Consider the following 26,419-nt stretch of genomic DNA (forward strand, 5'->3'; position numbering starts at 1 on the left):
GTGTTAGTCTTTGTCCATTGAGTATGATGTTGGCTGTGGGTTTGTCATATATGGCTTTTATTATGTTGAGGTATGATCCTTCTATCCCACCTTGCTGAGAGTTTTTATCAAAAATGGGTGTTGGATTTTGTCAAATGCTTTTTCTGCATCAATTGATATGACTATGTGGTTTTTTTCTTTCAATTTCTTTATGTGATGTATCACGTTTATTGATTTGCGGATATTGTACCATCCTTGCCTCCCTGGGATAAATCCTACTTGGTCATGGTGTATGATCTTTCTGATGTACTGCTGGATCCGATTTGCTAAGATTTTGTTGAGGATAGCACACATTTCTTACTTAACAATAAAATAAACCAAGAAATGAAGAGAAAACTAGATGATGGGCTGGATACTTTGGTTTCTTTGCCTGAAGATATGACGGGGACATCTTCCTCTACTTTACGCAGGAAGATGTCAGAAAGGTTAAGTAGTCACTAAATTACTATTTTAGGGATAAATCACCAACAGAAATACTTCTCTTCGATCTCAAAAACCTCTCACTAAAATGACCAGCTGTTCTAAGGTTAACAGTCTGCCCTGAAAACCACAGTTTCAAGCAGAACCTTCCTGGTGTTATGTTCTCAACCTGTGGGTCGCGACCCCTCTGGGGGTCGAACAACCTTTTCACAGGGATCGCCTAAATACATCCTGCATATCAGATATTTACATTATGATTCATAACAGTAGCAAAATTACAGTTATGAAGTAGCAACGAAAATAATTTTATGGTTGGGGGTCACCACAACACGAGGAACTGTATTAAAGGGTCGAGGCATTAGGAAAGTTGAGAACCACTGTGTTATAGCATTCATTCTGCAGCGGGGAACAGAGGAGCCAATGAAAGCTAGAAGCAGCCTGGAAATGGAGAGAGGACAGGGGACTTCAGGGCTCGTGCTGAACCAAGGAGGGTGATCCAGGCTGTCATGGGTTTGAGAGCGACGCTGGTGGAGTCCAGAGCAGCAGCTGGGGAAAATGTGTCTGAGGGGCCAAGCTGCTGTCCAGGTCTGTGAGTGAGAGAGCCTGCGAGAGCAGGCACATGGAGAGAGCCTCTGGAGGTAGGCACTGGTTCAGTCCCTTACCAAGGGCTGTGCATGTCCACCAGCCCAAGGCCACCGCTTCTACCAATGCTGGGGCTGGCTAGCACATCCCTGTCTTGTTTCTCCTCCAGACCAGGGCTCAGGAGCCACTGCCACTGTCCCTGCTGCAGAGTCTCCTCATGTGTTGCCACTGTGGTGGAACAGTGAGCACAAGCATGTCACTTTCCCATGGCAGTGGTCTCCTTGGATTCCCACAGGCCAGGCCGCCACCACCCCAGGCATCGGTTGATTCTTGTATGTACCCTGACCAGGATTGTTGCACATCAGGAACCAAATGAGCTACCCAGCCAGGGCTAGAAAGACTCTTTGGATGGTCAGGGAAGGCTTCTCCAAAGAGGTAATATGTAAGCAAAGACTTAAATTAACTGAGGTGTGAACCACACAGACATCTGGGAGGGAAAACATTCTAGACAGAGGGGCCAACAAGCACAAAAGCCCTGAGGTACCAAGTTTGGCTTATGTGAGGAATAGCCAACAGTTCAGTGGGCCTGGAGTTGTGGGTCCAAGGTGATATCACAGAGAGTCCTTGTGGTCTGTAGTAAGAGTTTGGAATCTATCCTACAAACGGTAGGAACCCTGCAAGTTGAAAGCAGGGGATGGGCATAATTTGATTTAGAATGTGGTTTTAAAAGATCACTCTGGCTCCTGTTAGATAGTCTGGAGCAGGCGAGAGAGCATAGGAGCAGCTTGGGGCTACTGTAAATAGTCCAGGCAGGCATGGTTAGGGCTTGGGCCAAGCAATGAGATGATGAAATGGGTCAGATTTTGGATCTCTTTTGAGGATCTAAACAAAGGTTTGCTTATGAATGAGATGTGGAGTGTGAGAGAAAGAGGAGCTGAATATGGTTCCTAGGCTAGGCTTGAGCTCTGGGAAACGCATGCAAACATAGAGCGCCACCACAGGGATCTATCTATACACTCAGGCACAGATGCACTCAGATGCACACAGCCACCACACAGCTGGGAGCACACATTCCATAGTATCAGGGGTAGACACAGACCCCACCACTTGACCTCTGCCTGCCCGTCTTCTCCCACATCAAAGCCCCAGGGTCAGAGCCCCCACGCCACCCCCATCCTTCCCAGCTCAGCCTTGGCACTCATAGGACACTCCACCCCAGTATTTTCCTACCAACTCTCATTCCTGCCCATACTGGCTCCTTGAGCAAGGATGCTCCTGACTCAGATTCTTCTGAGAGACCAGAGCCTGGCCCCTGACTCCTACTCCCTGCCCTTGGTCTCACCTGTCCAGTCCCCCTCCTCCATGACCAGATCCTGCTCCCACACTTGTGCCGAGCCAGCTTAGCCAAGGGTTCACAAGCCTGAGTAAGGGCGGTGAAGGATGAAGAAATGACAAAGAGAATAAGCTGGGTCTAGGTGGATCTTCCTGTGCTTGGCTGAGGCCACAGAGATCCAGAGGCAAGCTGAGCCTTTATTTTATAGCCAGAGGTAAACAAGGTAGTGGTCACCATAGTTACAATGTTCTTGTGAGTTTCACTTGTTTTGGCAGCACTTGCTACATCTCCCTCAGCCCATTAGCTATCCAGATAAGATCTAGGGAGCTTCATAAGGTCAAGCCTAATTATGCTAAGAGGACTGTGCCCTCTATGCTGGGACTTGTTTGTGGCTTTGCCAACAGGTCAGTCCGAGGCTTAACCCTATAACCGCGCCCTACATACACTCCAGCCTGAGGCCCTACAGAAAATTATCACTCAACAAATATTTGCTCAGTGCTCTCTATGGGCCAAGCTCTCTACCCTTTCACCTTGACCTGAAGTCCCACCTCCATGTTTACCTAATACCCATCAACAGCCCTATTCTCAGCACTCCTGCATTCACTCTACAGGATGGCTGCCCTCTCTCCCAACCAACCCCTGGGTTTTCTCCTTCCCCCATCCAGCCTGACAGCTATGGACAGGTAGCCTGGTGCAACGGGAAGGGCAGTGCTTCATGCTCAGGCAGCCCTCAGCCCCATCCACCATTGAACAGCTGCATAACCAACCACACACAGGTGACTCAATGCCTCTGCTAGAAAAGGTTGGCAATAGTTCTCACCTTCCAGACTTGTGGGCAATAATTCATGGGAGACCCTTAGCCCAATGCCCAGTACATAGTAGCTACACAATGGTAGCTGTTGTGCACTCAGGCCCACCTCTGCCTTACTGGCCTCTATGGCTTAAGGACGAAGCACACTTGGGACAGTGGCAATACCCACACTTGTGTGATCTCAGGCCCTAATTGTGATAACCATCACTCAAGTGATGTTGGGGGAAACTGAGACTGAGTGGTGACCTTGCCTAAGGTCCCCCAGGGAGTCCGCTGAGGGAGTCCTGAAGTGTGAGCCTGCATCATAAGTGTTGGGCCATGCTATCCTGTGTGCAATGGAATATGTAACAGCGAGGACACCTCCTGCACTGGACTGACAAATACCATGACAGCCAGGAAGCCCCAAAGAGTCTGCTCCCAAGGAAACAGGGTGGCAACATGCAGCAAGGCTCAAGGTCTAGGAGTGGTTGGGAGCCTGGTGCCAGGCCCAGCCCTGCCATCCACCCAGTATGTGGCCTTGAAGGACTCACCCAGTCAGTTTTCTCACCTATGAAATGAAGCACACATAGTCTTGGCTCAAGAGCTGCTCTAGCCCTAACCGGTTTGGCTCAGCGGATAGAGCATCGGCCTTCGGACTCAAGGGTCCCAGGTTCGATTCCGGTCAAGGGCATGTACCTTGGTTGCGGGCACATCCCCAGGAGGGGGCGTGCAGGAGGCAGCTGATCGATGTTTCTCTCTCATCGATGTTTCTAACTCTCTATCCCTTTCCCCTCCTCTCTGTAAAAAATCAATAAAATATATTAAAAAAAAAAAAAAAAAGAACTGCTCTAAGTTTCTGCTCAGAGGCTGATAATCCCTGTGGCTCCTTACTGAGCACTTGCAATGTGCAGGCACTGTCCAGATGACCAATTTTGTTCATGTAACCCTCCTGAAACCATCTGAAACTCCTGTTATAAATGGACACATAGGGTATTTATGAAATACTCTCCACCCACTATCCATCGTGGTGCTGCTTGCACTGGGAGACAACAGAAGCCCCAGACCTCAGATAACAGAGGGTTGCAGTGTCTCTAAGCAGCTTCCAGAACTCCTTGTGCTTGAGCGTGAGGTGGGAGCTATGGATTGATGACCACAGCCCCACAAAGGGCCACAGGTCACAGAAGGGACACTGCCACCCCCTTGAGGTTCCTTGTGGGCCACAACGTACAGGGGCAATTGAGGGGACCCTGAGTGTCAAATCAGAGAAAGGGCCAGACCCAGAGGCCTCAGGATGCGGATCAAAGAAACAAGGGGTGGGAAGGCAGGAAGTAGGGGAAGATGACCAGAAAAAAGGCAAAAGAAAGAAAAAAGACAAAAATCAAAATTAATAAAGTTTAATTAAATATCTATAAGACAATACATTGTTAAGTAGTAATGAACCTAACTCAAATTGGTATATATTAATGACTTTAATGTGGAATGCCAGCAAAATTTCTTGTGTGACAGGGTGTGGGCTTCAGCCCCTAAAATTCCAAATGCCAGGGGCCTGCCTATGGTCTTCAAATGTGCCACCCCCAAAACGTAGACGCATCCCTCAGAAAAGAAAGGGTCCCCATATTGATTTGAAATTAAATTTCAACCATGTAGGGGAATGAAAAAGCAAGAGAGGAATACAAGTCAGTTATAGAAAAATGTAGGAATGCTCCTCACACGTTCATCTGTAATGGAGTCCCTGGGTCAGCCTCTTCATCCCTGGGGGCTGATGGGATCCACCTCCCTCAAGCCCCTTCACATTTCAGCATCTGGGTTCACCAGCCTCCCATTCTTTATCACCTCTGAAGTGGAAATCTGCCACCCCCTCTTCCTTCTAACCTAAATAAGTTAATTCATGTGACTTTGAGGAATGGATCTAGAGAGCTGGGTTTGAGTCCAGAGGCCTCAGACTCACCGTGTGATCAGAGGCAGATCCTATTCTCCCACCAGCCAAGTCTTAGTCTCGTCCATGAAATGGAATAATGATGCCTAGTAAGGCTGCTGTATGGAACAAGGAGGTCACAGCTGTGTGAGACAGTTTTTTAAACAGACTGGACTGCACTGGGCTTTGACTAACAAAACAAAACTCAAGGAAAAAATGTCTGTGTTAAGCTATGTTGAATCCCAGAGGCATTTCATACTTGCCCTTTCTGAGCTCCGTCTGGGGAGGTGAATTTTTATTGTTCTCCATGGTCTTTCTGCCGGGCTCACTGACTCTTTCTGCCCTGGCCAGTGGAAAGAGGTACCACAGCCGAATTGGTGGGAAAGCAGGTTTGGGGAAGGGTAGCAGGGAGCCCAAAAGGCTTGACTTCTGGAGATCTGAGTCAGCAGCAGAAAGGCAGGGTGGGCCCAGTCCTCACATGCTTAGAGAGATGGTGCAGGAATGTTCTTCCAGCCCAAGACCTGGGCTCTGCCAACTGCATCCTGGCTCTTGTGGATGCAGCAGCCTCAGCTTTAGCTCAAGAGATGGTAGATTCCTGGAGCTTTGTTTGGTGGCTTCAGCCAGGGGCCTTCAGAGGCAGCCTAAACTTAGATACTGGCCCATGGGTGCACAAGGCCAGGCCACAGAGCCTACCAGGAGTTGATTTCTGGCCCAAAGCATCCCCTGGCACACTGGGTGATGCAGCCAGCTGCCACCCCTCACTGGACCTCAAGTTCCTTGTCTGTGCAATGAAGAACTAATATGGTGGTGTCGAGTGATGGATAATCACAGATGGCTGGAGGTGATTCACGCACACTGCCCCAGAAGGTGGTACATGTGGGACACCTTTCCTATGTTCACATGTGACTTTGTGGCAGTTTGCGTGTATCACTGTGTGAGGAGGGTATGACTGTGTGCATGAGACTGTGGTATGGCTGAGAGTGGTGCCTTAGCTGAGACTGACATAGTGAACAGATGACATGTATAGACATGGCCAAGTGTGGACATGGCTGTGAATGTGACAGTATGTGGCACTGTGGATAGGAGTGCAATTGTGAGAGCACATGACCATGCATATATGTATATGTGGCCAAGAGTGACTTATGTGCCTGTGGGTAAGTTGTGTGGCTGTGTGTGGCTATGTCTACTTTGGGTTGGGCAACAGTGTCTGGGACCATGTGAATGTATGGATGACTGTGTGGCTGTGCCACAGGATGGGAGGTGTGATGGTGAACTGGGCCTAGAACACCTGTCTTCCCTAGGCCTGGCTCTGTTTCAGCCGTGGCACAGTGGTTCACAGTCCTCCTGTGTCCAGGAGGCAACAGGATGCAGGATCTGAGAACCATCTCCATCCCCAACACCCCACATGTGGCCACAAAACAGACTCCTTTCCTGAGTTGGGCCAAGATTGGGTATCAGGAGTCCCCTCAGGTCCCCTCAGATCCTGGTAGTTGCCCAGGGCAGAAAGAGAAGCCTGGTTTTCCACCCCCCTCAGACAAAAATGAGGGAGGGAACTGGAGGCAGCTCGGCCCCGCTTAGTCTAGAACAAGTGCCTGGCTTGTGACTGAGGCCAGCCACCAGGATATTCCCCCACACTATTCCCCCAGTCCCCTGTAGAAAGGGGCTCTGACCAGCCCCAACAGATCTAAAATTCCCCCAACACCCTATCCCACACACAGACAGAAAAAAAAAAAAACAGGGAGAGGGGCTATGACATTCTCAGTCCCCACCACACACATGCTATCTCAGCCTACAGACCTCAGTAAGCCTAGCCTGTCCCAACACTTCACATTCTGGTTCTTCTCCTAGGTGCAAGCTGACCTGGTATCAGGCCAACTCCCTCACCCTGAGGATGGGAGGTAAGATGGTCCCCTTTCAAGGAAGGGACACAGAGGGCAGTCCCAGGGCAGGAAGCATGCACGGGGACTTTCCAGGCACTGTGGGCTAAGAGGAGCATTCCCACCCTACTCAGACTGACCTCAAGAAGTTGCCCCCAAACCCTCCCCACTCCCACAGCCCCCTTGCTGTGGTCAGATTGCTCTCTGCAGAAGGCTACTTGGAGGTCAAAGCTGAGAAAAGATGAAGGGGGAGAAGGTCCTCAGAGGGACTGGATATGAAGGAAGGAGAGCAGGAGGAGGGAGGGGAAAATTCCACAGAAAGTCCCAAATCTGACCTAATTTTGACTCAAGGTCAAGGGCCCACTCCAGAATTTCCTCTGAGGACATTCTACCCTGAATGGGGAGCCCTTGCTGTCCTCTCCCCTGGTGCATCTGCCATCCCTTTTCTAATCTCACTGCCCGGAGCCCCCAGGCCCCTGGCCTGGCCAAAGCCTCCCCTGATGTCTGGACCCAGGCACTTCTCCCTACACCGAGTCCACGTTGCCCTGAAAGAACACCGTGCTTTCACCACACTCCTCTGTTCCATGTGTGAAGATCCCTGTTCATCCTGCCTGGGGCACCCCCAATGGCAGGGCTGAGGAGTCCTCCTCAGTTTCCAACAGGGAAGCCACCGCATTGCTGGGTACCCAAGACTGCCTAGGAGAGGACGCAGTTTCTGAGCTCCACCTCCTTTCCCTGGGCTGGGGCCTCCCTGGGGAGAGGAACCCCATTGATTAGACAGTCCTGAAACATGGTCTCCTATCCCTTTTTCATGCAACCCTCAGCCCTAGATCAGAGCAGCACAACCAAATCCCTGGCAGGACTTTACCATTTGTGAGATGATAGTGAGGTCTGGGAAGGGTGTGAAATTATCTAGAGTTGTTCTTGGCCAGATCACCAGATAGCACCTCCCACTATTGAGGTTCTGGGGTAAATTTTGTGCCTATCATAACCTCAGGGACTATCAGGGTTTTATCCTTCCCGCACCCTCATCCCCTCTGAGATCTAAATTTAAAAGTCATGGTTTTGTTGTCTTAATTGTAAAAAAGTTTATCAAAAAAAAAAATATTCAAGCAGCAGCCGCCAGGAATGGCCAGGACCTCCTGGAGGGGGCTAGCAGTGGCACCTGTCAGTTCCACCCAACTCGCTGCTGGACCACCTCCTGGCCTGGGGGAAGGAATAGCTCCCTTGAGGACATAAACATGAGTGGGAGACAGTGCAAATGGCCAGAATCCAGGCAGGCATCACAGTGAGACTGGCCATCAGTAGGTGGACCCAGGGTCAATCAACCTATTTTTTCCCCCTGGGTTTCCCACTGTGCACCAGGAAGAATTCAAGGATTCATAGGATCAAGGACCCTAGAAACCTGGGGTCTGAGCCTGCTGGAGTGTGAGGAGCTATTGTAGTGAACTCAAATATCTGGTACCTTTTGGGTGTGCCCTCCAGGAAGATAACACCAGGGCCCTGGGGTTCATGACTTGTCTTAACATCTTGAGCCCAGGGAAAAGATGCTGTGTGGTCCCTAACCAAGGGGTGTTAGGGGCTTAGCAGGTAAAAGAGAGTCAGGAGGGTGTTGGCCTGCAGGCCCTCCTGCAGGGGGCAAGGGTGGGGCACGGGCAGGGACAGGGACAAAGGAACAAGGAAGATTCCTCCCCATCAAAGTAAAGTAGCAAACTTGCTTGGGAAAGGTGAGGGAGAGATAAAGGGTGTTTTCATGCCTCCATACCTTTGCCCATGCTGTTCCTCTCTTCCAAATGTCCTCCCCATTTACTGTCCTCACTTACTATCTGGCAGGTCCTTGTCATTCTTCAAGACATCACTCGAATGTCACCTACACTGTGGAGTGTTCCCTGACCTGCAGAATGAGTGGACCCCTCTGTGAGCTTCCAGGAACCCCTTATTTACCATGGGTCATTCTGTGTTACCTGTCCCCCCGCCCCACAAATCTGTTTCTGTGTCTGATCCCCACCTTGACTGGGGATACCCTGAGGGCAGGTGTGTCACAGCCCTGGGTGTTCAACATATGACCCGGGACCACAGCAGGCCCCAGAGTGAGGGGATGGTGGCCAGATGCACAAGGGCTAGAGGCTCTACAGTTGGCTAAGACTCTGGCCTAGCCTCAGCCTGGAGGGTTCCTGGTCCCATTCTCACCCCTGCTGTGCCCACCTCTAAGGGATGAAGAACTTCCCCAGAGGTACCCATGACTCTTCCACAGCCCACCCCCAGCTGCTGCTGGTGCAGGAGGTCTGGAAACCAGAGTATACTGCAGTGACCAGGCTGAAGGTGGGGTGGGGCCAAGTACTCAAGGTCAGAGGTTGTCGTACATGCGCAGCGTCTTCTCCAGCTGCTGGCCTACCCGCTGGTAGAAGAGGATCTGCTGGCGCAGGTAACTCTGCATCATGTGCTTAAAGTCGAGCTCACGGCGCTGGTGGAAGTGGTTCATCTCAGCCTGCAGGGCGAAGCCCACCACGCGGCAGCGCCTGCGAATGCCATCTGCTTCATCCTGCGCCATGCGGCCCTCGTCACTCATGCGTTGGCTCTCCTTTACCTTGGCAAAAGCGCCTGGCATAGGCAGAGCAGAAGACAAGGGATGTTAGGGCTCTGATGTCCCCAATTTGTTCCCTAAACCCTCTGTTAGTACCCTCAAGGGCAGACAGTGACCTCATCAATTTGACTCAGGCCTCGCTCCTGGACTCCAGACTCCTGGTCCAACTGGGTGTCCCACCAGGATGTCCCAACCCTCACCTAAACAGATGCACCATCTTCCCTCCAAACCTATGGCACCAACAACCCACACCCAAGCAATCACTGCTCTGCTAGCTACATTCCAGAACTTGGATATCCTAATTCAGCTCAGACATTACCTCCTCCAGAAAGCTTCCCCTGTAACCCTACTGCATTAGGTGCCTCCCAATGTTCTCAGGTGCCCTAGGTTTCCCTCTCCCACAGCTCTCACCACCCTGCAGTTTCTCTGCCTCCCTCCCTATGGGATGTGAGCTCAATATTTCTAGCACCCAGAACAAAGCCTAGCACCCAGCAGATCCTGATACATATCCATTGATACATGTTCAACCTGTCCCTCACTGGACAACTACAACAGGCCTCCAAGAACCTCCCCACCTCAGTCCCAGAGAGATGCTCCATAGCACCTGAAGAGCAGCCAAGCTGGGCACCCACAGTTCCAAGCTTCCCCTAGCTCCCCTCTGTCTGCAGATCAAGGTCCACATCCATTCATAAGGCTCTCTAAAAGCTGGTCCCTGTACCCATTTCACACTGATCCCATGTTCATCAGATACACCCTGCTCTTTCCTAACTTCATCTCTCTGCCCCCTGGATCCCTATGCATAATTCAAAGCCTCCCATCAGGTATACCAGGAGCCTCCCTCAGTGTTCCCAGGAACAATGCTTCCCAACCCCATCACACTGCTTATTCTAAAACAGAGCCTCGAAGGCCACCTGGAGTTTTCCTTTGTGTGTGTCTCCCCCACAGACAGATCCTGGCCCCTCCTCACTCAAGCTCCCAGGGGACTAGAGGAGGCCATTGTAATAACCAGGTGACAGATGGAGGGCAGGAGATGAACCTGGGCAGGTGACCCAATTTGGAAGAATCTGAATGAATCAACAGAGCAACTGGTGAATGGATTCCAGTTCTGAATTAACAGGTACTTGACTAATTCTGCATTGAAGCCAGTGGGGGGCAGTTGCTGAGAGGGGGAGGCAGTTTGTCAGGGCCTGGCACTTACTCCCTCAGAGCTGTAGGGAATCCACTGTGCAAAGAAGAATGAGATGAGAAGGGTTGGCATAGTGGACAGCACGCCATCAAGTACTTCAAAAGGATCCACTGCATACAAATAACATGCTCATTATCCATACTTCCCACTTCTTCTTTAAGGAGGCTTCTCAGGGGCCTTCAAAATGTGTTATTTTTACAAATTGTTCAATGCATTCAAGATGCATTTATTGAGCATTATTATATGCCAATCCCAGGGCTCTATATCCTGGAAATAACTCTGGGGGCCTTTAGAACTGGCAGCACCATATTAGTAAACAAGTGCATGACTTATCGGCAAATACTGGCATTTGGGGAGGATACAGTCAAGTTTGAACAGTCTCCAACGCTGCTCACACCGCATTCAAAATAACTCTGAAGTCACCAGATCCCAGCCCACTCAGTCCTTTGGCCACATTCCTGCTCCATCCCAACTGCTCAGGCCTGGGCAGCAGAAGCAGGATCACTCTAAGACCCAATAAAAGACGTCAGAGCAGGAGAGGCCCTAGAGGCCAGCTGTCTGCCCACCTTCCATACCACTGCTCTACAGAGGAAACTGAGGCCATGAAGGGAAGAGACTTACCCTAGGGGCTCCCACCTCCTTCCTGCCCCTCACATAGGGGATGCCTGGCCCAGAGATATCCCTCCACAGCTGGGAGGTAGACATGACTTTTCATGCAGGGAGCCCATGCCAGGTCACCCAGGCATTTGTGTGGGACCCCCAGACAATGGACTCAGGAATTTGAGAAGGTTCCAAGAAATAAGGAAGGACTAAACAGGTAAAAAACAACAGGACAAAGAAACTGGAGTTAAGCTTCAGCAAAAGGAACCTACTGGAAGAGGAGATACTAACCAGCCTGGATTCCACCTGCCTGAGAAAGTCCAGGTACAGTGGGTGTGGGCCTGTACTCGAGAGGGCACTTCTTGCCCATAGCCTTGGAGGAAGGAAAGGCCCCTTTTGTCGATGAGGAGATTGAGGCCCAAATAATAGAAATTAATCTATTGCAATTGCTAGGTATCCAAAGACAGACAGGCAAGGAGCCAGGGATAGGGACAAAGGCTATGAGGGTAAGAGGGAGGTGGAGGCCCCACCCTGCTCTCTGTCACCTCTCCACCCTGTGACTCAGGTCTGGGGCCTGGACCAGCTAACACTAAAGTGCCCCAGAAACTAGCCGGGAGTCAGGACTCAGGCCTGTCCAGCATCCCCCGCTACATTCTACTTTGGAGTCAACCTGAGAGCTGAAGACCCGGGGGAGCCTCCTGCCCTGGCAGTTGTCCTGTAAGTTGGGTCTCAGAAATAGGAAAAGGAGGGTCGGAGTTTCAGAGCTCCATGGTCCCAGGCATAGTCCCTAAGCTCCCTCCTTAATCAGTCTTATCCCCACTTCTTGGAGGTTGTAACCATCTGCACCAGGTTGGAGGCAAGAGGTCTGAGTCCTGGTCCCAACTGTGTCACCTCCAGTAAGCTACTGCTCTTGCCTGGTCTACAGGTTTCCCCACATCAAAGGGTACAGATTGGACTAGATATGATGCTACTGACAACTGCTCATAGCAAGATAATGCTTTAGTTTCCACATCTGTGAAATGAAATAAGAATACTTACCCTCTAGTGCAGCGGTTCTCAACCTGTGGGTCACGACCCCTTTGGGGGTCAAACGACCCTTTCACAGGGGTCGCCTAAATACATCCTGCATAACAGATACTTACATTACGATTCATAACAGTAGCAAAATTACAGTTATGAAGTAGCAATGAAAATAATTTTATGATTGGGGGTCACCACAACATGAGGAACTGTATTAAAGGGTCGCAGCATTAGGAAGGTTGAGAACCACTGCTCTAGTGTATTGAGGTTTGATTGAACTAATATGTATAAAGTACTTAGGACAGCACCTGGCCAAATAAGAGCTCAAGATGCTATGTGCACTTGTCTGCAAACTGCTTTTTAGTCACAGCAAGAACCAGCTGGTGGTGGCTCATGGCAAGGATTCTCTTTGTTTATGGGAGCCTAGGAAGGGTGGCAAGGGGAGGGTTAGACAACAGCCCAGAACAGAGGCCCCACCTGTCCCCAGGCAGGTGCCTGGCTTGCAAGAATCACTTTGCCTTGGCCAATCTAGGAGCTCCTTGGCTCCTCCATGCATGCTTTGGTCCTGGGCCTGCCTCCAGTCCACGGAGGATTGCAGCTAACTTAGCACTACAGCATCCAAGCCTCCCTCCCTTTCCCTTCCCCTCCTAACTCATCTACTCCAAATAGCCATTCCTGAGGGAGCTCCTTCCCCCATTTATCAGGCACAGTGGACACTGCCTGGGCTGTGGAGTCAGACACACCTGGGCTCCAATTCCTGCTCTGCTCACCATCCCACCTCACTGCACCTCGTCTGTAAAATGGAAGGGGTCATACCAACCTCCTGGCTTGGGTGTGATGAGTCTTAGGTAGGGGCAGTCACTGTCTCCCCTTGCTGTCCCAGGCCCTAATAATAGTTACCCTGGGACAATTACCCCCAAGACTGCCAGGAGCTGGGTCAGTGGGCAGACAGGCTGGTGAGCCTCATTTCAGTGCCAATCAGACTCCATCTCCCATTTTACTAAGGTAAACACTGAGGGGAGAAAACTCTCTTAAGGTCACCTTAGAGACAATGTCTATCCAAATCCTGGTCTCCTGATCCCATCTAGGACTCCTACTTCCTTCCTTCCATGACCTCTCCCACATGCTCGCCATCTTGCAGATACCCAGACAAGCTGGACAGAATCCTGGGGGACCCAATTTTCCTCCTCCTCCTCTGAGAAAAGGCTCTACTTGCAGGGCCAGCATGGCTATGGGCCCCCAAAGCCGGCACAATTCTGTCTCAGCCAGATTACAAGCCCCCTCCGTAACTCACCAGAACAGAGGCCTAGGAATGGCAGTGCAGAGTCCAGAAGAAGGAAGAATAAGCCCAAAAGGGCTTTGATTATTGGGGAGAATGTCCTCCAGGTAAGGGGAGGTGGGCTGGCCTCTGCCTAAGCTTGAATACATCACCCCAGAGGACTGTTGGTCCCTAACTCTTAGAAACACCTCAAGTGGCAAGAGGAAAGTCAGAAATGGCCTCTCTCGGCTCTGTCTCCCAGCCCCTGGGTCAGAAAGGCCAGTCTGGCTTCTACTCCCTTCTACTTAAGTGCGTATCTAGGAGCCCTGGGTATAGGGCTGCCTTCCTGCCCTCAGCTCTGCCCTGGGTGAAGGTACCCAGCCACCACGGGGGGTGGGGAGTGGTGGTTTGCACAGCTGTTTAATCACTGTGCCACTGCTTCCCCCTCCTGCTGCCCATGCTGCTGCCCAGTAGGAACACGCCATCCAAGGAACTGGTTGAACCAGCTTTCCCAGGCCCTAAAGCAGCAGTGGGGGTGTGGCTCCATTCCAAACCAGGGCCACCAGCCAGCCAGGCCACCTCCCCTGCCCTATCCCTGCTCCAGAGCTCAGAGGCAGATCTGAGGCATCACTCTGTCCTCAACCAGACCCTCCCCATAAGTCTCCCTCCCCCACCTTGAAGGCCTAAGAGCTTCACCCTCGCTTGTTTTATAGATCAGAAAACTAAGACCCCAGAGACAGGAAGGCACTTTTCAGGGACACACAGCAAATTGGGGGAAGAGCCAAGACTAGAGCTTAGGCCTTGTGTCTCCTGAAGCTGAAAGAAGAGGGAAGGATGAGGAGAAGAATGGGGAGATGAGAGAAAAGGACAAAGAACAGAAAAGAAAGTGAAGGGAGAAAGGAAGCTGAGAGCTACAGAAGTTCTAGAAGTCAACCTCCTGTTAAAGGAGAGCAGGGCTGGTTTACACCAGACTCTCCTGGGTACTGAGGTAGGGGGTGGCATTTGCTGACCCCAGGCTCAATCCAGAGGCCTAACTCCTGACCCCACCCAGAGGGAAAACTCGCAACCTAGCCAGGCCTGACCTCAGGTCTAGGGGCCAAGGAGCCGGACCCACCCAACAGATGCCCTAGAGATGTTCTTCCTGAGTTACCAAGCAGCCCCAGGGAGAACCACACCTCTCTCCTGACGTCTGCCCAGCCTGTTGTCTCCAGGACTCAGTTACCAGATAGGTCAGATCAGGATTCACTGCTCAGGCAAGAAGACAGCCAGGCTCAGGAAGGGGTAGTTAGATGGGCCATGTGCCCCTGGTTCCTCCCTAGCCCAGCCCAGGTGCCCCTGGGTGACCAGAGATGAGTCACTTCCCTGCCAGTTCCTTGACAGCCCCGCAATAACAGAGAAGGGCCCATCCTGTTCCTCCACCACAGAGGGACTGTGAGAAATGAAAACACAGCCAGGTTTGGGAAGTGGCCAATATGAATGTGTGCTTAGGGAGTCACAGGAGGAAGGGACAGTCTCAGCTGGACCATGGACTCCCTGTGCAACCACTCTTCTATGGATACCACCTTCTATATCTGCAGAATGGGGACAACAACCCTCCCTACCCAGATGAGAGCTCACAGAAAGGATATGCAGTGGTGAGAACATGGTTCTGAAGGAGGTGAGCTTGTAAGGCAGTGGGAAGACAGGCCACACTGTGCTTGTTATCTGAGTCTGCATCCGTGTGGGCTCCTCAAGGGCAGGGCCTAGGCCCTGGTCATCTCCGTGTTCCCAGAACCCAGCCTGATACTTTCAAGGGCTCAGTGTATAATGCGTAAATGAGAAAATGAGACAGAAACAAAACAAAAAAAATGAATAAAGAAAGGAAAAGATAACAAGAAGGTAAACAGTGAGCCTCATGAGGACAGGGACAGACCTATTCACAATAATATCACTACACCTAGAATAGCATCTGCCACACAGTAGGTGCTCAACACGCTTGTTGAATGAATGAACAAGACAGAGACAGAAAGACCAGATGAGCTATTCCATTCTGTGTAGGCCATGCTCACATCCCCACATCCAGCAGAGTACAGATTCAGTAAGGCTCTCCAGACGTGCTGTACTGGCTCTTACCTTTCTGCAGGTGAATGATGTCAGGAAAGTTGGAGAGCAAACCCTGGTAGAGAGACAGCATGTCGAGCATTTGGAAGAGGTCATTCTTGGGCTGCTCAGCAAACATCTCACCAACAGTTTCATAAGTACGGCCCGTGTGAGAAATGGCACTGTTGAGAGCCTCGGAACTAAAGGGGGGGTCCATCTGAAAAGCATGACTGATGGCCTGGAAGGCATTGCCCAGCTTCTGGAATTCTTTGCGGAAGCCTCCCACATGCTTACGTACCAGCTCCAATGCTACAGTGCTGAGCTGCAGGACACTGTCATCCATCTTCTTGCTGAAGGCCTTGAAAGTGTCCACACGGTCCTCCACGTCCTGCAGGTCTTGGTGCTCAGTGGGGATCTGGAAGGTGAGGAGGAAGCTGGCACCAACCATCTCATCCTTCTCTGCCCGGCGTTTGCCCATCTTCCACTGCTTGTCATCCAAGCAGCTGAGGAAATGCTGGAAGCCCTCATATTGGGACAGCACAGGGTGGCTGGTCATGTGGTCCATCCAGAGGATGAGCCGTCGCTTCCGCTTCTCAATAAAATCCTCCTCAAACCGACCTGTGGCCTGCTTCTCTGGCAGGTGGGGCACAGAGATGACAGTGAATTTGTGAAGCAGGCGGTTATAGAGCCAGTCAAAGTGCTTGTACCGCCGGTAGACAGGGGAGCCAGCATGGGTGGGTGTGAGCTTGTAGGAGATGTAACTTTTGATGCCCTTGAATTTGGTCTGTTTGGTGGGATCTTCCACAGAGCAGGCAAATGGGTGGGGGTTGGCCTTCCACTGAGGGCCACGAGGGCCCATTTCAATGGAGTATGTCTCAGCAATCTTGGCCATAATGGGCACATCACCCAGGATGAAGGCCTCCACTCCAGAGCGCACAAAGCATGAGAAACGGTTGAGGTTGCGCCCCACCACACTGCCTCGCTTAGCAGATGCCAGGCTGTCCTGCCGCTCCAGGAGTGGCTTGGGTCGGAAGGCCATGTGCTGGCTGGGGTAGGCACCAGGGTAGGAGAGGTTGAGTGGGGAGTACCCATTGGTGCCCATCCCACCAGCCCGTGGTTCTTCAACCACTGTGCATCCATCGTCCCAGTCGTCCCAGTCATCATCATCATCCTCCTCGAAGCTGCCCTGGTTTGAGAGGAAGCCACTGCCCCCACCACTCGCAAGGTTGGCCACACTGGAGCTGTCATACATGCTCACCTGGGTGCCTGGAGAGCCTGCAGAGCTGCTGGAGTAGTCAGCATGGTTGAAGCTGGTGCCAGAGCTAATAATCTCCACATAAGAGGCGGGGAAGAGTCCTGTCTCACCAAGGCTGTTCTGGCCCTGCAGCCAACCATCCAATGAGTTCTCACTGAAGATGACCAAATCCTCACCCTGCTGGATGTTGATTTCCTCTTTGTTCTCACTGTGGAAGTCATAGAGGGCTCGGCCTTTTAGTGCCATGGCTGGGCCAGTGGTAGAGAAAGATGAGGAAAGGGTCCTGCCCAGAACTAGGATGTCCAAGAACGCACTAGCAAACAAAGGCCTGCCCCAGCAGCTGTCTTTCAGCCCCTAATGCAGGTCTCAGCACCCAGAGATGCTGTCCAGCCCTCTCTTCAAAGCTGTGCCCATGGCCCCGAACTTCCTATCACAACTCCCAACACCTGTCTGGGGGCAGGGGAGCTTCATATCCATAGTCTTCTTCCTACCCTTGCTTGACAGGCCCTGAAGGGGAGTTTCTCCCTCCTTCCACTCCCAGGAGAAAAGTCAAGTGACTTGGAGAAATGAGAGGGCAAAAATTCCACTTTCCACTGGAACAAGGTTCTAAAACAAAAGAGAATCACTCGGAAATCACGGTTCCAGACCCTGGCAGCTGTGGCTCCCAGCTCCTTCTGGCCCCTCCAGGCCTTGGAAGACTCTCTCACATTCCTCCCCAGATCTGCTCCTTCCTCCTTCTCCTCCTCCTGGGCCACTGGGTTTACAAAAATCCAGAAAATCCAAAGGAAAAAGCAGCAGCCTCCTTCCTGAATCGAGTCCAAGGGTGGATGTGTCCAGCTTCCCAACCAGCCAGGCCGGGGGAAAACAAGGACTGCGGCTTACACAACAGGCCGCCAACTCGCCGACCCTGGCGGTCCAGGGGACCTCCAGCCGGCTCGGGCACCAGGGGGCGAAGTGGCGTTCAGGCGACTTTGCCCCACCAGCTGAGTGGCCCCTTTTGTTTGCCTAATTCCTCAGCAGTTTCTGAGCCTGACCCGATAGAATCCGAAGACCCCGTCCGAAGGTATGCCGCCCGGCGCCGGCGTACAGACCCCCGCCCGGCCAGCACGCACGCACACACTCAACAGGAGTTTGCAGAGTGAGCTCCAGGGAACAGATGGCGCCCGGCCGGCCGGCCTCCGTGCCTCCAGCCCGCCTCCTCCAGCACTTGCAGTCCCTCCACACCACCAGCAAGAAGCCAGCTTCAAAAAAAAAAGGCGATTGGGGAGGTGGCGTCCGCGGGGAAGGAGGGAACAGGCGGGGGCGGGGGGCGGGTTGGGGAGTGGAGAGAGAAAGCAGGCAAATTCTACGGCACTTCCGCGAAGCGCAGGGCTTGAACGCCGACTCCGCCCTCCCGACCCGCCAGCTCCTGGCTTCTTTCGTTCGGACAGTGGCCCACACTAGCTCCAGGGAGATCGGGATGAGAGAGGAAAGAGACGACACAGGAAGTAGGGGGCCCCGAGCCTCCAGGACTGTCAGCCTTCAATGGGAGTTACCTCTCGCCCCGAGGGTCTGGAGCGTCGCGCTCTCCCCCGCCAGCCACCGCCGCCTCCTCGCCTCCTAGACTCCGGTCACCCTCCTGTCTTTTCCGTGACGCCAGTGGATGAAAACATCAAACGTTTGCAAATTGAGGGGCTGCAAGGAGGGTACCAGAGGAAGGGGATTGAGGAAGGTGGCGTGGAGAGCCGCAGACACTCGCTTCCACCCCCTCACCCCTCCGTCCCTGTCCCTGCCCCAGCCGGACTGGGCGGCGGTGCAGCCCTGGACTGTTCTCTGGAGCCTCGCCCACACCCGCCCGCTCCCCGAGCCAGCAGCGTCCTCAAGGAAGAAGCCTCAGCGGCCTGGGATATTGGCCGCTGCGGGACCTAGTACCTCAGCCAGAGCCAGGAGCATCCCTGCCTTGGGAAAGTTCTTTCATGGAAAAAGACCAAGACCCTGAATCTTGTAGCGACAGAAACAAGCCCAAACACCACCCGATTCCGTGTTGCTTCATGCAGCGGTGGGGACGGGGTGTTCAGTCTTTGGCAGCAGCAGCAGCAAGGAGGGAGGGACGGGTAATCGGGGGTAGGCATCCAAGAAGAGGTAAGAAGGATTTGATCCTTGCTCAGCCCATCCAGAACACTTTGGGCACTGACTGCCAGGCACTGTGCCTACAGCACAAGTCATTCCGGGTTCCTGCCCTAGAAGGCTTACAGTTCACCCTCTTATCCTTAATTCATCCATTCTGTCTCTGTTTCATTCATTCAATCGTGCACTGAAGGAAGCATTAACTAAGTAGCTATTCTGTACCAGGCCCCTGGCTACAAAGTCGAATGAGATATTGTCCTTACCTTCCAGGGGCTCAGGTGTGTCTGGATAAGTAGACAGAGGCTCTTTGCCCAATGTGACCAGTAACATAAAATGTGCTTGGGAGTGCACAGAACCCAGCCTGGATGGAGCAAGGATCAGGGAAAGCTTCCTAGAGGAGATGTTGTGAGGCATAGGCCTCAGTTCCTACTCCCCTTCCTGACTATGCCCTGGAGCCTTGCCTACCCCTAGCTAGGATTCCCTATCATTCTCACTCTTCCCACTTGATGCAGATTAACTGGCAGAAGGCAATACTGCTAAAGGTGGACACCTTTGGCTGTTTTGATGGGTGTGATTTGCAGGCCTCTAGCTCCAAAACTCAAATTCATTGGTGCAGTGAGTAGATCCAATTCCCTGTGCAGGGCTGGTATTTGACCCAAATAAAGTATTTTGTACAAACCCTAAAAGCCCAGGTATTAATTTGCACAGAGAAATAGAACTGTCAGGGAAACCTGAATTTTTGCACCAATGGAATAAAGCAGTTTGGGCTGCTCCTTGGGAAGCACCAGAAGGTTAGCAGAGTGAACCTGGAACCCCTAGAATGAGAAAGGGGATGGTATGTCAAGTCTCAAGGAAGAAACCTTGAATTCGTATCCCTCTCTACAGGGGCAACCTTGATGCTAAGGACTCAATTTATCCCAGTATCACCATGACCAGAGTCTGAACACATGTTTCTCCCAGCTGCTTTGGGATGCCTCTTTTCTGTGATCTCTCTTCTGTTCACAAAGCCTTTCTCCAAGCTGGGTTTAACAATAGCAGCTACTTCCTTAGAGACACTGTTGTAAACATCTTACCTTTATTAGCTCATTTAATACAATTGGGATTTCTGGTCATACAACTAGGGTCCTAATCCAGCCCCAGCCCCTTGAGAGACCCCCAGCCACCACCTTGATGGTCTTTAATTAATTCCCACACATTTATAGACCAACTATCTTTGCTTTACTCCCACATCTATTCTGGGTAGGTTTTTCTAACTTTCAGGTGCCAACCTTATTTCCAGGTACTTATGGAAAACTTCAGTCTCACAGACATTTTCAGAACTTGTATCTTCCATTCCCTTCCTTCCAGGGACTCTCTTCAAGCCTAGGAGTTACAGAGCCTCTGGTCACATGTATCTGGAAACCACTAACCTTCGTGGTTTCCCTACATTCTGTCCATTCTGTTGGGAAAAGTTCCTTTATTAAATTCTCTTCACATTATTATAATTGGAGTATGGTCTCTTTTTCCTGCTGGGACCCTGAATCCTGCACCAGAAACAGCTTCCATTTCCCCATCCAGGCATCCAACTTTCCTCCTTTAGGAAAGGAGTCAGCAAGGGAGAACCATGAGACTCCTCTTTCATCAGCATTTTACTGCTGCTCTGATGGTCCTAGCTACTGTCTTTCTCACCTAGATCACTGCAACAGCTTCCTAGTAGTCTGTTTCCTCCTCTGCCTCCAGATAATCTGTTCTCAACACAGCATCAGGGTGATCCTTTTAAAATACAAGTTAGCTGTCAATCCTGTACAAAACCCTGCAGTGCCCTTATCTCTCTCAGCATAAAATGTTCTTACAAGGGCCACAAGCTTATCTGAATTCCCTTTCCTGCCTGCCTAGCCCACTCTGCTCCAGCCAAGATGCTGTTACTCCTCTTCAGACAGGCCAGGCACATTCCTGTCTTAAGGGATTTGCACTGACTGTTTCCTCTTCCTGAAATGCTCTTCCCTTAAATATATATAAGGCTATCCCTAGCCAGTTTGGCTTGATGGGTAGAGCGTTGGCCTGGGGACTGAAGGGTCTCAGGTTCGATTCCGGTCAAGAGCACATGCCTGGGTTTCAGGCTCAATCCCCAGTGGGGGGCCTGCAGGAGGCAGCCAATCAATGATTCTCTGTCATCATTGATGTTTCTATCTCTTCTCCCTCTTCCTTCCTCTCTGAAATCAATAAAAATATATTTTAAAAATTTTTTATTTAAATATATATATGAGGCTAAACCCCTACAAAATATCACTTCAATAAGACCTACCCTAACATATCCTATTTAAAATTACAGCCCATCCTCACCCCAAGCCCTCCTAAATCCTGCTGAGTTTTGTTTCATAACACCACCTGATAACATATATAATTTACGTATTTATCATGTTTGTCTGGGGAGAAGGAAGTTAGCCAAGAGTCCTGCTGCAGACATGTTAAGCAAGAGTTGGAAGGGGGGGGAAAAGAGTTGGAAGGGAATGAGGCTAGGGTAATATGAAAAGTGGAGATAAAGTGCAAATTGGGAGAAAATATTTGTACTACATATTACTGGTTAAGGATTAATATCCATAATATATAAAGATTACTTTCAAATCAATTAGAAAAAAAGCAAGGAATCTATATGAGTGGTTATTTGTTTATTTTTTACTGCACTATTGTAAGAAATTAACACAAATTTATTTTCTTAGAGTACTGGAGATCAAAAATCCAAACTGGATCTCACAGGGCTTAAATCAAGGTGTCAGCAGGGCAATATTCCTTCTGGAAGGTCTAGAGAAAAATCTATTTCTTTGTCTTTTCGGGCTTCCTAGAGGCTCACCATACTCCTTTGCTCCTGGCTCCCTTTCATCTTCAAAGCCAGTAATCATATCATTCAGACTTCTGCTTCTATCAACATATCTCTTCAGGCTCTTCTGCCTCCTTCTTTCACTTAAAAGGACCCTTGTGATTACAGGGGACCCACCCAGATAATCCAGAATAATCTCATGATTTAAAGATCCTTAATTTAGGAGAAAACAAGATGGCGGCATAGGTTAACGCCGGAGTTTGCTGCCTCGAACAACCACTTCAAAAATACAACTAAAAGACGGAACGGACATCATCCAGAACCACAGGAAGGCTGGCTTAATGGAAGTTCTACAACTAGGAGGAACCGAGAATCAGAGGAGGCGCAGTGCTGAAGTAAAATACTAAGGTGCGGAGTGCGCGCAGCGCAGGCTGGTGCCTGAGGGCGCGGTTGTCTGTTTCAATCCGGAGGGAGCCTCAGACTCAGAGCTCCAGATCCGGGCGAGTCTCTAGGGACCCAGACTCAAACGGGAGAAGCAGGACTGTCTGGCTACGGTCCTTCGAGGTTTGCAGCTGTTGCTGGGACAGAGAGGCAGAGCCCCTGGGGACGGACTGAGAGCAGCCATAACTGCTCCCTCCTCCGCCCTGTTGATCCCGTGGGACCCGCCCCGCCCAAGCCCTGCACAGAGCCATTTGCTGGATAGCCTCAGGCAAAGGCTAGATTACCACCTCCCTAGAGGACACAAGTTCTTCCACTGCAAACACAGCTGATTATCACAGCCAGTCGGCCTGGAGGTCAAATCCCTCTAGTATTAACTATAACAATCAAGGCTTAACTACAACAAGACTGCGCACAAAGACCACTAGGGGGTGTACCAAGAAAGCATAAAAAATGCGGAGACAAAGAAACAGGACAAAACTATCAAGGGAGGATATTGAGTTCAGAACCACACTTTTGAGGTCTCTCAAGAGGCTTCTAGAGTCTGTCGATAAACTTGATGAGATGTACAGGAAATCTAATGAGTCCCTCAATGGTGTGATAAAGGACCATCTAGAAAGTAAGCATACACTGACTGAAATAAAGAATATTATACAGACTCCCAACAGCAGACCAGAGGGTCGCAAGGATCAAGTCAAAGATTTGAAATACGAAGAAGCAAAAAACACCCAACCGGAAAAGCAAAATGAAAAAAGAACCCAAAAATACGAAGATAGTGTAAGGAGCCTCTGGGACAGCTTCAAGCGTACCAACATCAGAATTATAGGGGTGCCAGAAGATGAGAGAGAGCAAGATATTGAAAACCTATTTGAAGAAATAATGACAGAAAACTTCCCCCACCTGGTGAAAGAAATGGACTTACAAGTCCAGGAAGCGCAGAGAACCCCAAACAAAAGGAATCCAAAGAGGACCACACCAAGACACATCATAATTAAAATGCCAAGAGCAAAAGACAAAGAGAGAATCTTAAAAGCAGCAAGAGAAAGAAACTCAGTTACTTACAAGGGAATACCCATAAGACTGTCAGCTGATTTCTCAACAGAAACTTTGCAGGCCAGAAGGGAGTGGCAAGAAATATTCCAAGTGATGAATAGCAAGAACCTACAACCAAGATTACTTTATCCAGCAAAGCTATCATTCAGAATTGAAGGTCAGATAAAGAGCTTCACAGATAAGGAAAAGCTAAAGGAGTTCATCACCACCAAACCAGTATTATATGAAATGCTGAAAGGTATCCTTTAAGAAGAGGAAGAAGAAGAAAAAGGTAAAGATACAAACTATGAACAACAAATATGCATCTATCAACAAATGAATCTAAGAATCAAGTGAATAAATAACCTGATGTACAGAAAAAAAAAAAAAAAGAAGAAGACACTAGAATCAAGAGCACAAAAAGGAAGGTTTACTCGGGAAGGGTGCTTACCACTTATTCTTTACTGAAGATCAATCAAAAGGTAAGGTGCCGAAACCGGTTTGGCTCAGTGGATAGAGCGTCGGCCTGCAGACTGAAAGGTCCCAGGTTCGATTGGTTGCGGGCACATCCCCAGTAGATGTGCGGGAGGCAGCTGATCGATGTTTCTCCCTCATAGATGTTTCTAACTCTCTATCTCTCTCCCTTCCTCTCTGTAAAAAATCAATAAAATATATTAAATAAATAAATAAATAAATAAAAATAAAATAAAATAAAGATCCTTAATTTAGTCATGTCTGCAAAATCCCCTTTGTCACATAAGGTAACATTCACAGGTTGGGGGTGGGGGGAGCATTATTCTACTTACCACACAATCCAATAGAAAAATAGAAGACATGAAGAGGCATTTCAAAAAGGAGGGAACACATATGAAACCATTATTCATCAGGGAAATTAAAATTAAAATCACATTGAAATACCATCACACACTTCCCAAACTGGCAAAAATTTTTAAAAACTAACAATCAAGAATGAAACACACCCAGCTGGTGTGGCTCAATGGTTGAACATCGGCCTGTGAACCAGGAGGTCTCAGTTCCTTTCAAGGTCAGGGCACATGCCTCAGTTTCTGGCTCAGTCCCCAGTGGGGAATGTGCAAGAGGTAGCCAATGGATGATTATCTCTCACTGATGTTTCTCTCTATCTCTCCCTCTCCTTTCCTCTCTGAAATCAATAAAAACATTTTTTAAAATATTGTCAAAACCACAAACATAAATATGCTTTTTTAAAAAATAATGAACAAAGGGAACTCTCATGCATTACCAAAGGAATATAAATTGGTACAACCCTCTTGTTAAATAATTTGGCAATATAGGTGCACTCTCCCTATAGGGAGCACACCTATGCCATCTCTTCCTCCTCTTCTTTCCTCACTTCTTCACCCACAGGCACTCATCTCCCAAACTCTAAGGGTCCCCAGGAGACTTGCAACCAGGGGAGCAATGGACAGGGGCAGCTCATCCCAGACTAACCCCCTGAACCTATCTTTAAGGCCCCCTTCTCTGACTTCCCAGTGAGCTAAGGCAGCCCAGCCTAGGCTCTCCTGTCACTTCATTTATGCTAAGCCTTTCCTTGTTTTACTGTGCCCAGTTTTAATAAAATACCCTCATAGTCTAAATAAAGAAAAAAGAAAAAACCAATTTGGCAATGTCTAATAAGATTGAACATGCACATACTTTAAACTCGGCAATTTTGCTCCAAGATGCATACTAGAAGTTACTGCATATGTGCAATATAAGACCTACAAGAATGTTACTAGCAGCACTACTAAAAAATAGCCCCTCCAAAAAAAAAACCTTTCCTCTCTAAAATCAATTTTTTAAAAAAATTTATAATAACCAAAAACTACAGCTACATATAATAAACTCCGTGTGGTGTGATTTCTTCTAAGCAACACTCCTCAAATATTGTGTATGTACAAAATACCTGGGGGTCTTGTTAAATGCAGATTCTGATTCTGTAGGTCAGGAGTAGGGCATGAAATTCTGCATTTCCAACAACCTCTCTGCTGGTGCACAGGCTACACTTTGAGTGGGAAGGATGCATATTTAGAGATGCATGTATAATGAGAAAACTATTTTTCTTTCTTTTAAACAAAGATTCTGGAGAACAGGTACCTTTACCTCTGGTTGGGAGAGTAGGTAGATGAAATGGTCCAGGTGACATTTTCTTAAACTGGCTGTTGGGTTTATACGTATTCATTATACTTTATAACTTACATATGAAACATATATTATTTTTCATAGATCAAATATTACACCTTAAAAGACAATGAAAAGCGTACAAAAAAACAAAACAAAACAAAAAATGATTAGGTGGCGTCAAAGGCTTGAGCAAATGAGGAGGTTAGTCGGGCAGCGCTACACTCAGATACAAACTACAGATATAACTAGCTGAAACAGAATTAACTTCGTTAACTCAGGCCTAAGTGACCACATATCCACCGTCAAGCAAATTCATTTGCGTCCATACTGCAGGCTACGGGCTTGTACCTACTATCCAAGTTTCTCAAACTTCAAAAGTTTCTCAGAGTAGCACTCCTGTCAACAGTGCAGATTTTCAGTTGGCTCCCGTGTAGATCCCGATTCTGCCCTGTAGGAAGCGGCCAGAGAATCTGTATTTCAGAGGTTCGCTGCATCCCAGCCCCTTTAGCACAGAAAAATCGTTCCTCCCGCCGGGTGAAGAACCTGGCTCTGGCGATCTGTGGGGACTGCCAGGTCAGCCCACAGGCCGGCAGACTCCGGGAGGCCTTCTGCCAGGGGTCCTCAAACTACAGCCCGCGGGCCACATGCGGCCCACAGAAAACATTTATCCGGCCCGGCAAATTGCCGCCGCTGCCTGTTGCTTAGCAGCCGACTAGTTCTTTTTTTAAACTATAGTCCGGCCCTCCAACGGTCTGAGGGACAGTGAACTGGCCCCCTGTTTAAAAAGTTTGAGGACCCCTGGAAGTACACAGTGGAATGAACCCAACGGTCAGTTTAGTACTACGTATACCCAACCAAACAAATGCCATCTTCCCTCTTCCTCGCAACTCACCTGTTTAGCTCTTATAGGGGAGACTCCCTTGGAGTCCCTAAAAGGCAGACATCTAATGAGAGAAAACAATTATG

The 26,419-nt window shown here is 49.7% G+C and overlaps 1 protein-coding gene across 3 annotated transcripts; it reads right to left on the bottom strand.

Moving 5' to 3' along the window:
* Positions 1-4,542: 4,542 nt before the first annotated feature.
* Positions 4,543-26,419, bottom strand: SNX33 (sorting nexin 33). Of its 3 annotated transcripts, XM_070429949.1 has the most exons (6): positions 26,346-26,419; positions 25,802-25,901; positions 23,763-23,962; positions 18,474-18,612; positions 15,717-17,544; positions 4,543-9,557 (listed from the first exon to the last, which is right to left on the bottom strand). In XM_070429949.1, the coding sequence occupies exons 5-6, from the start codon at positions 17,182-17,184 to the stop codon at positions 9,304-9,306; spliced, it is 1,722 nt and encodes a 573-aa protein (XP_070286050.1). In that variant the 5' UTR covers positions 17,185-17,544; positions 18,474-18,612; positions 23,763-23,962; positions 25,802-25,901; positions 26,346-26,419; the 3' UTR covers positions 4,543-9,303. The 3 variants fall into 3 exon arrangements, with proteins under 3 accessions (XP_070286050.1, XP_070286047.1, XP_070286049.1); XM_070429946.1 differs by having other exon boundaries at positions 23,763-25,901; XM_070429948.1 differs by lacking the exon at positions 18,474-18,612 and having other exon boundaries at positions 23,763-25,901.

Source organism: Myotis yumanensis, unplaced genomic scaffold, assembly GCF_028538775.1.
Source record: "Myotis yumanensis isolate MYYU_CA2020_CCGP unplaced genomic scaffold, mMyoYum1.0.hap1 SCAF_1, whole genome shotgun sequence".
In the NCBI taxonomy this organism is placed as follows: Eukaryota; Metazoa; Chordata; class Mammalia; order Chiroptera; family Vespertilionidae; genus Myotis; species Myotis yumanensis.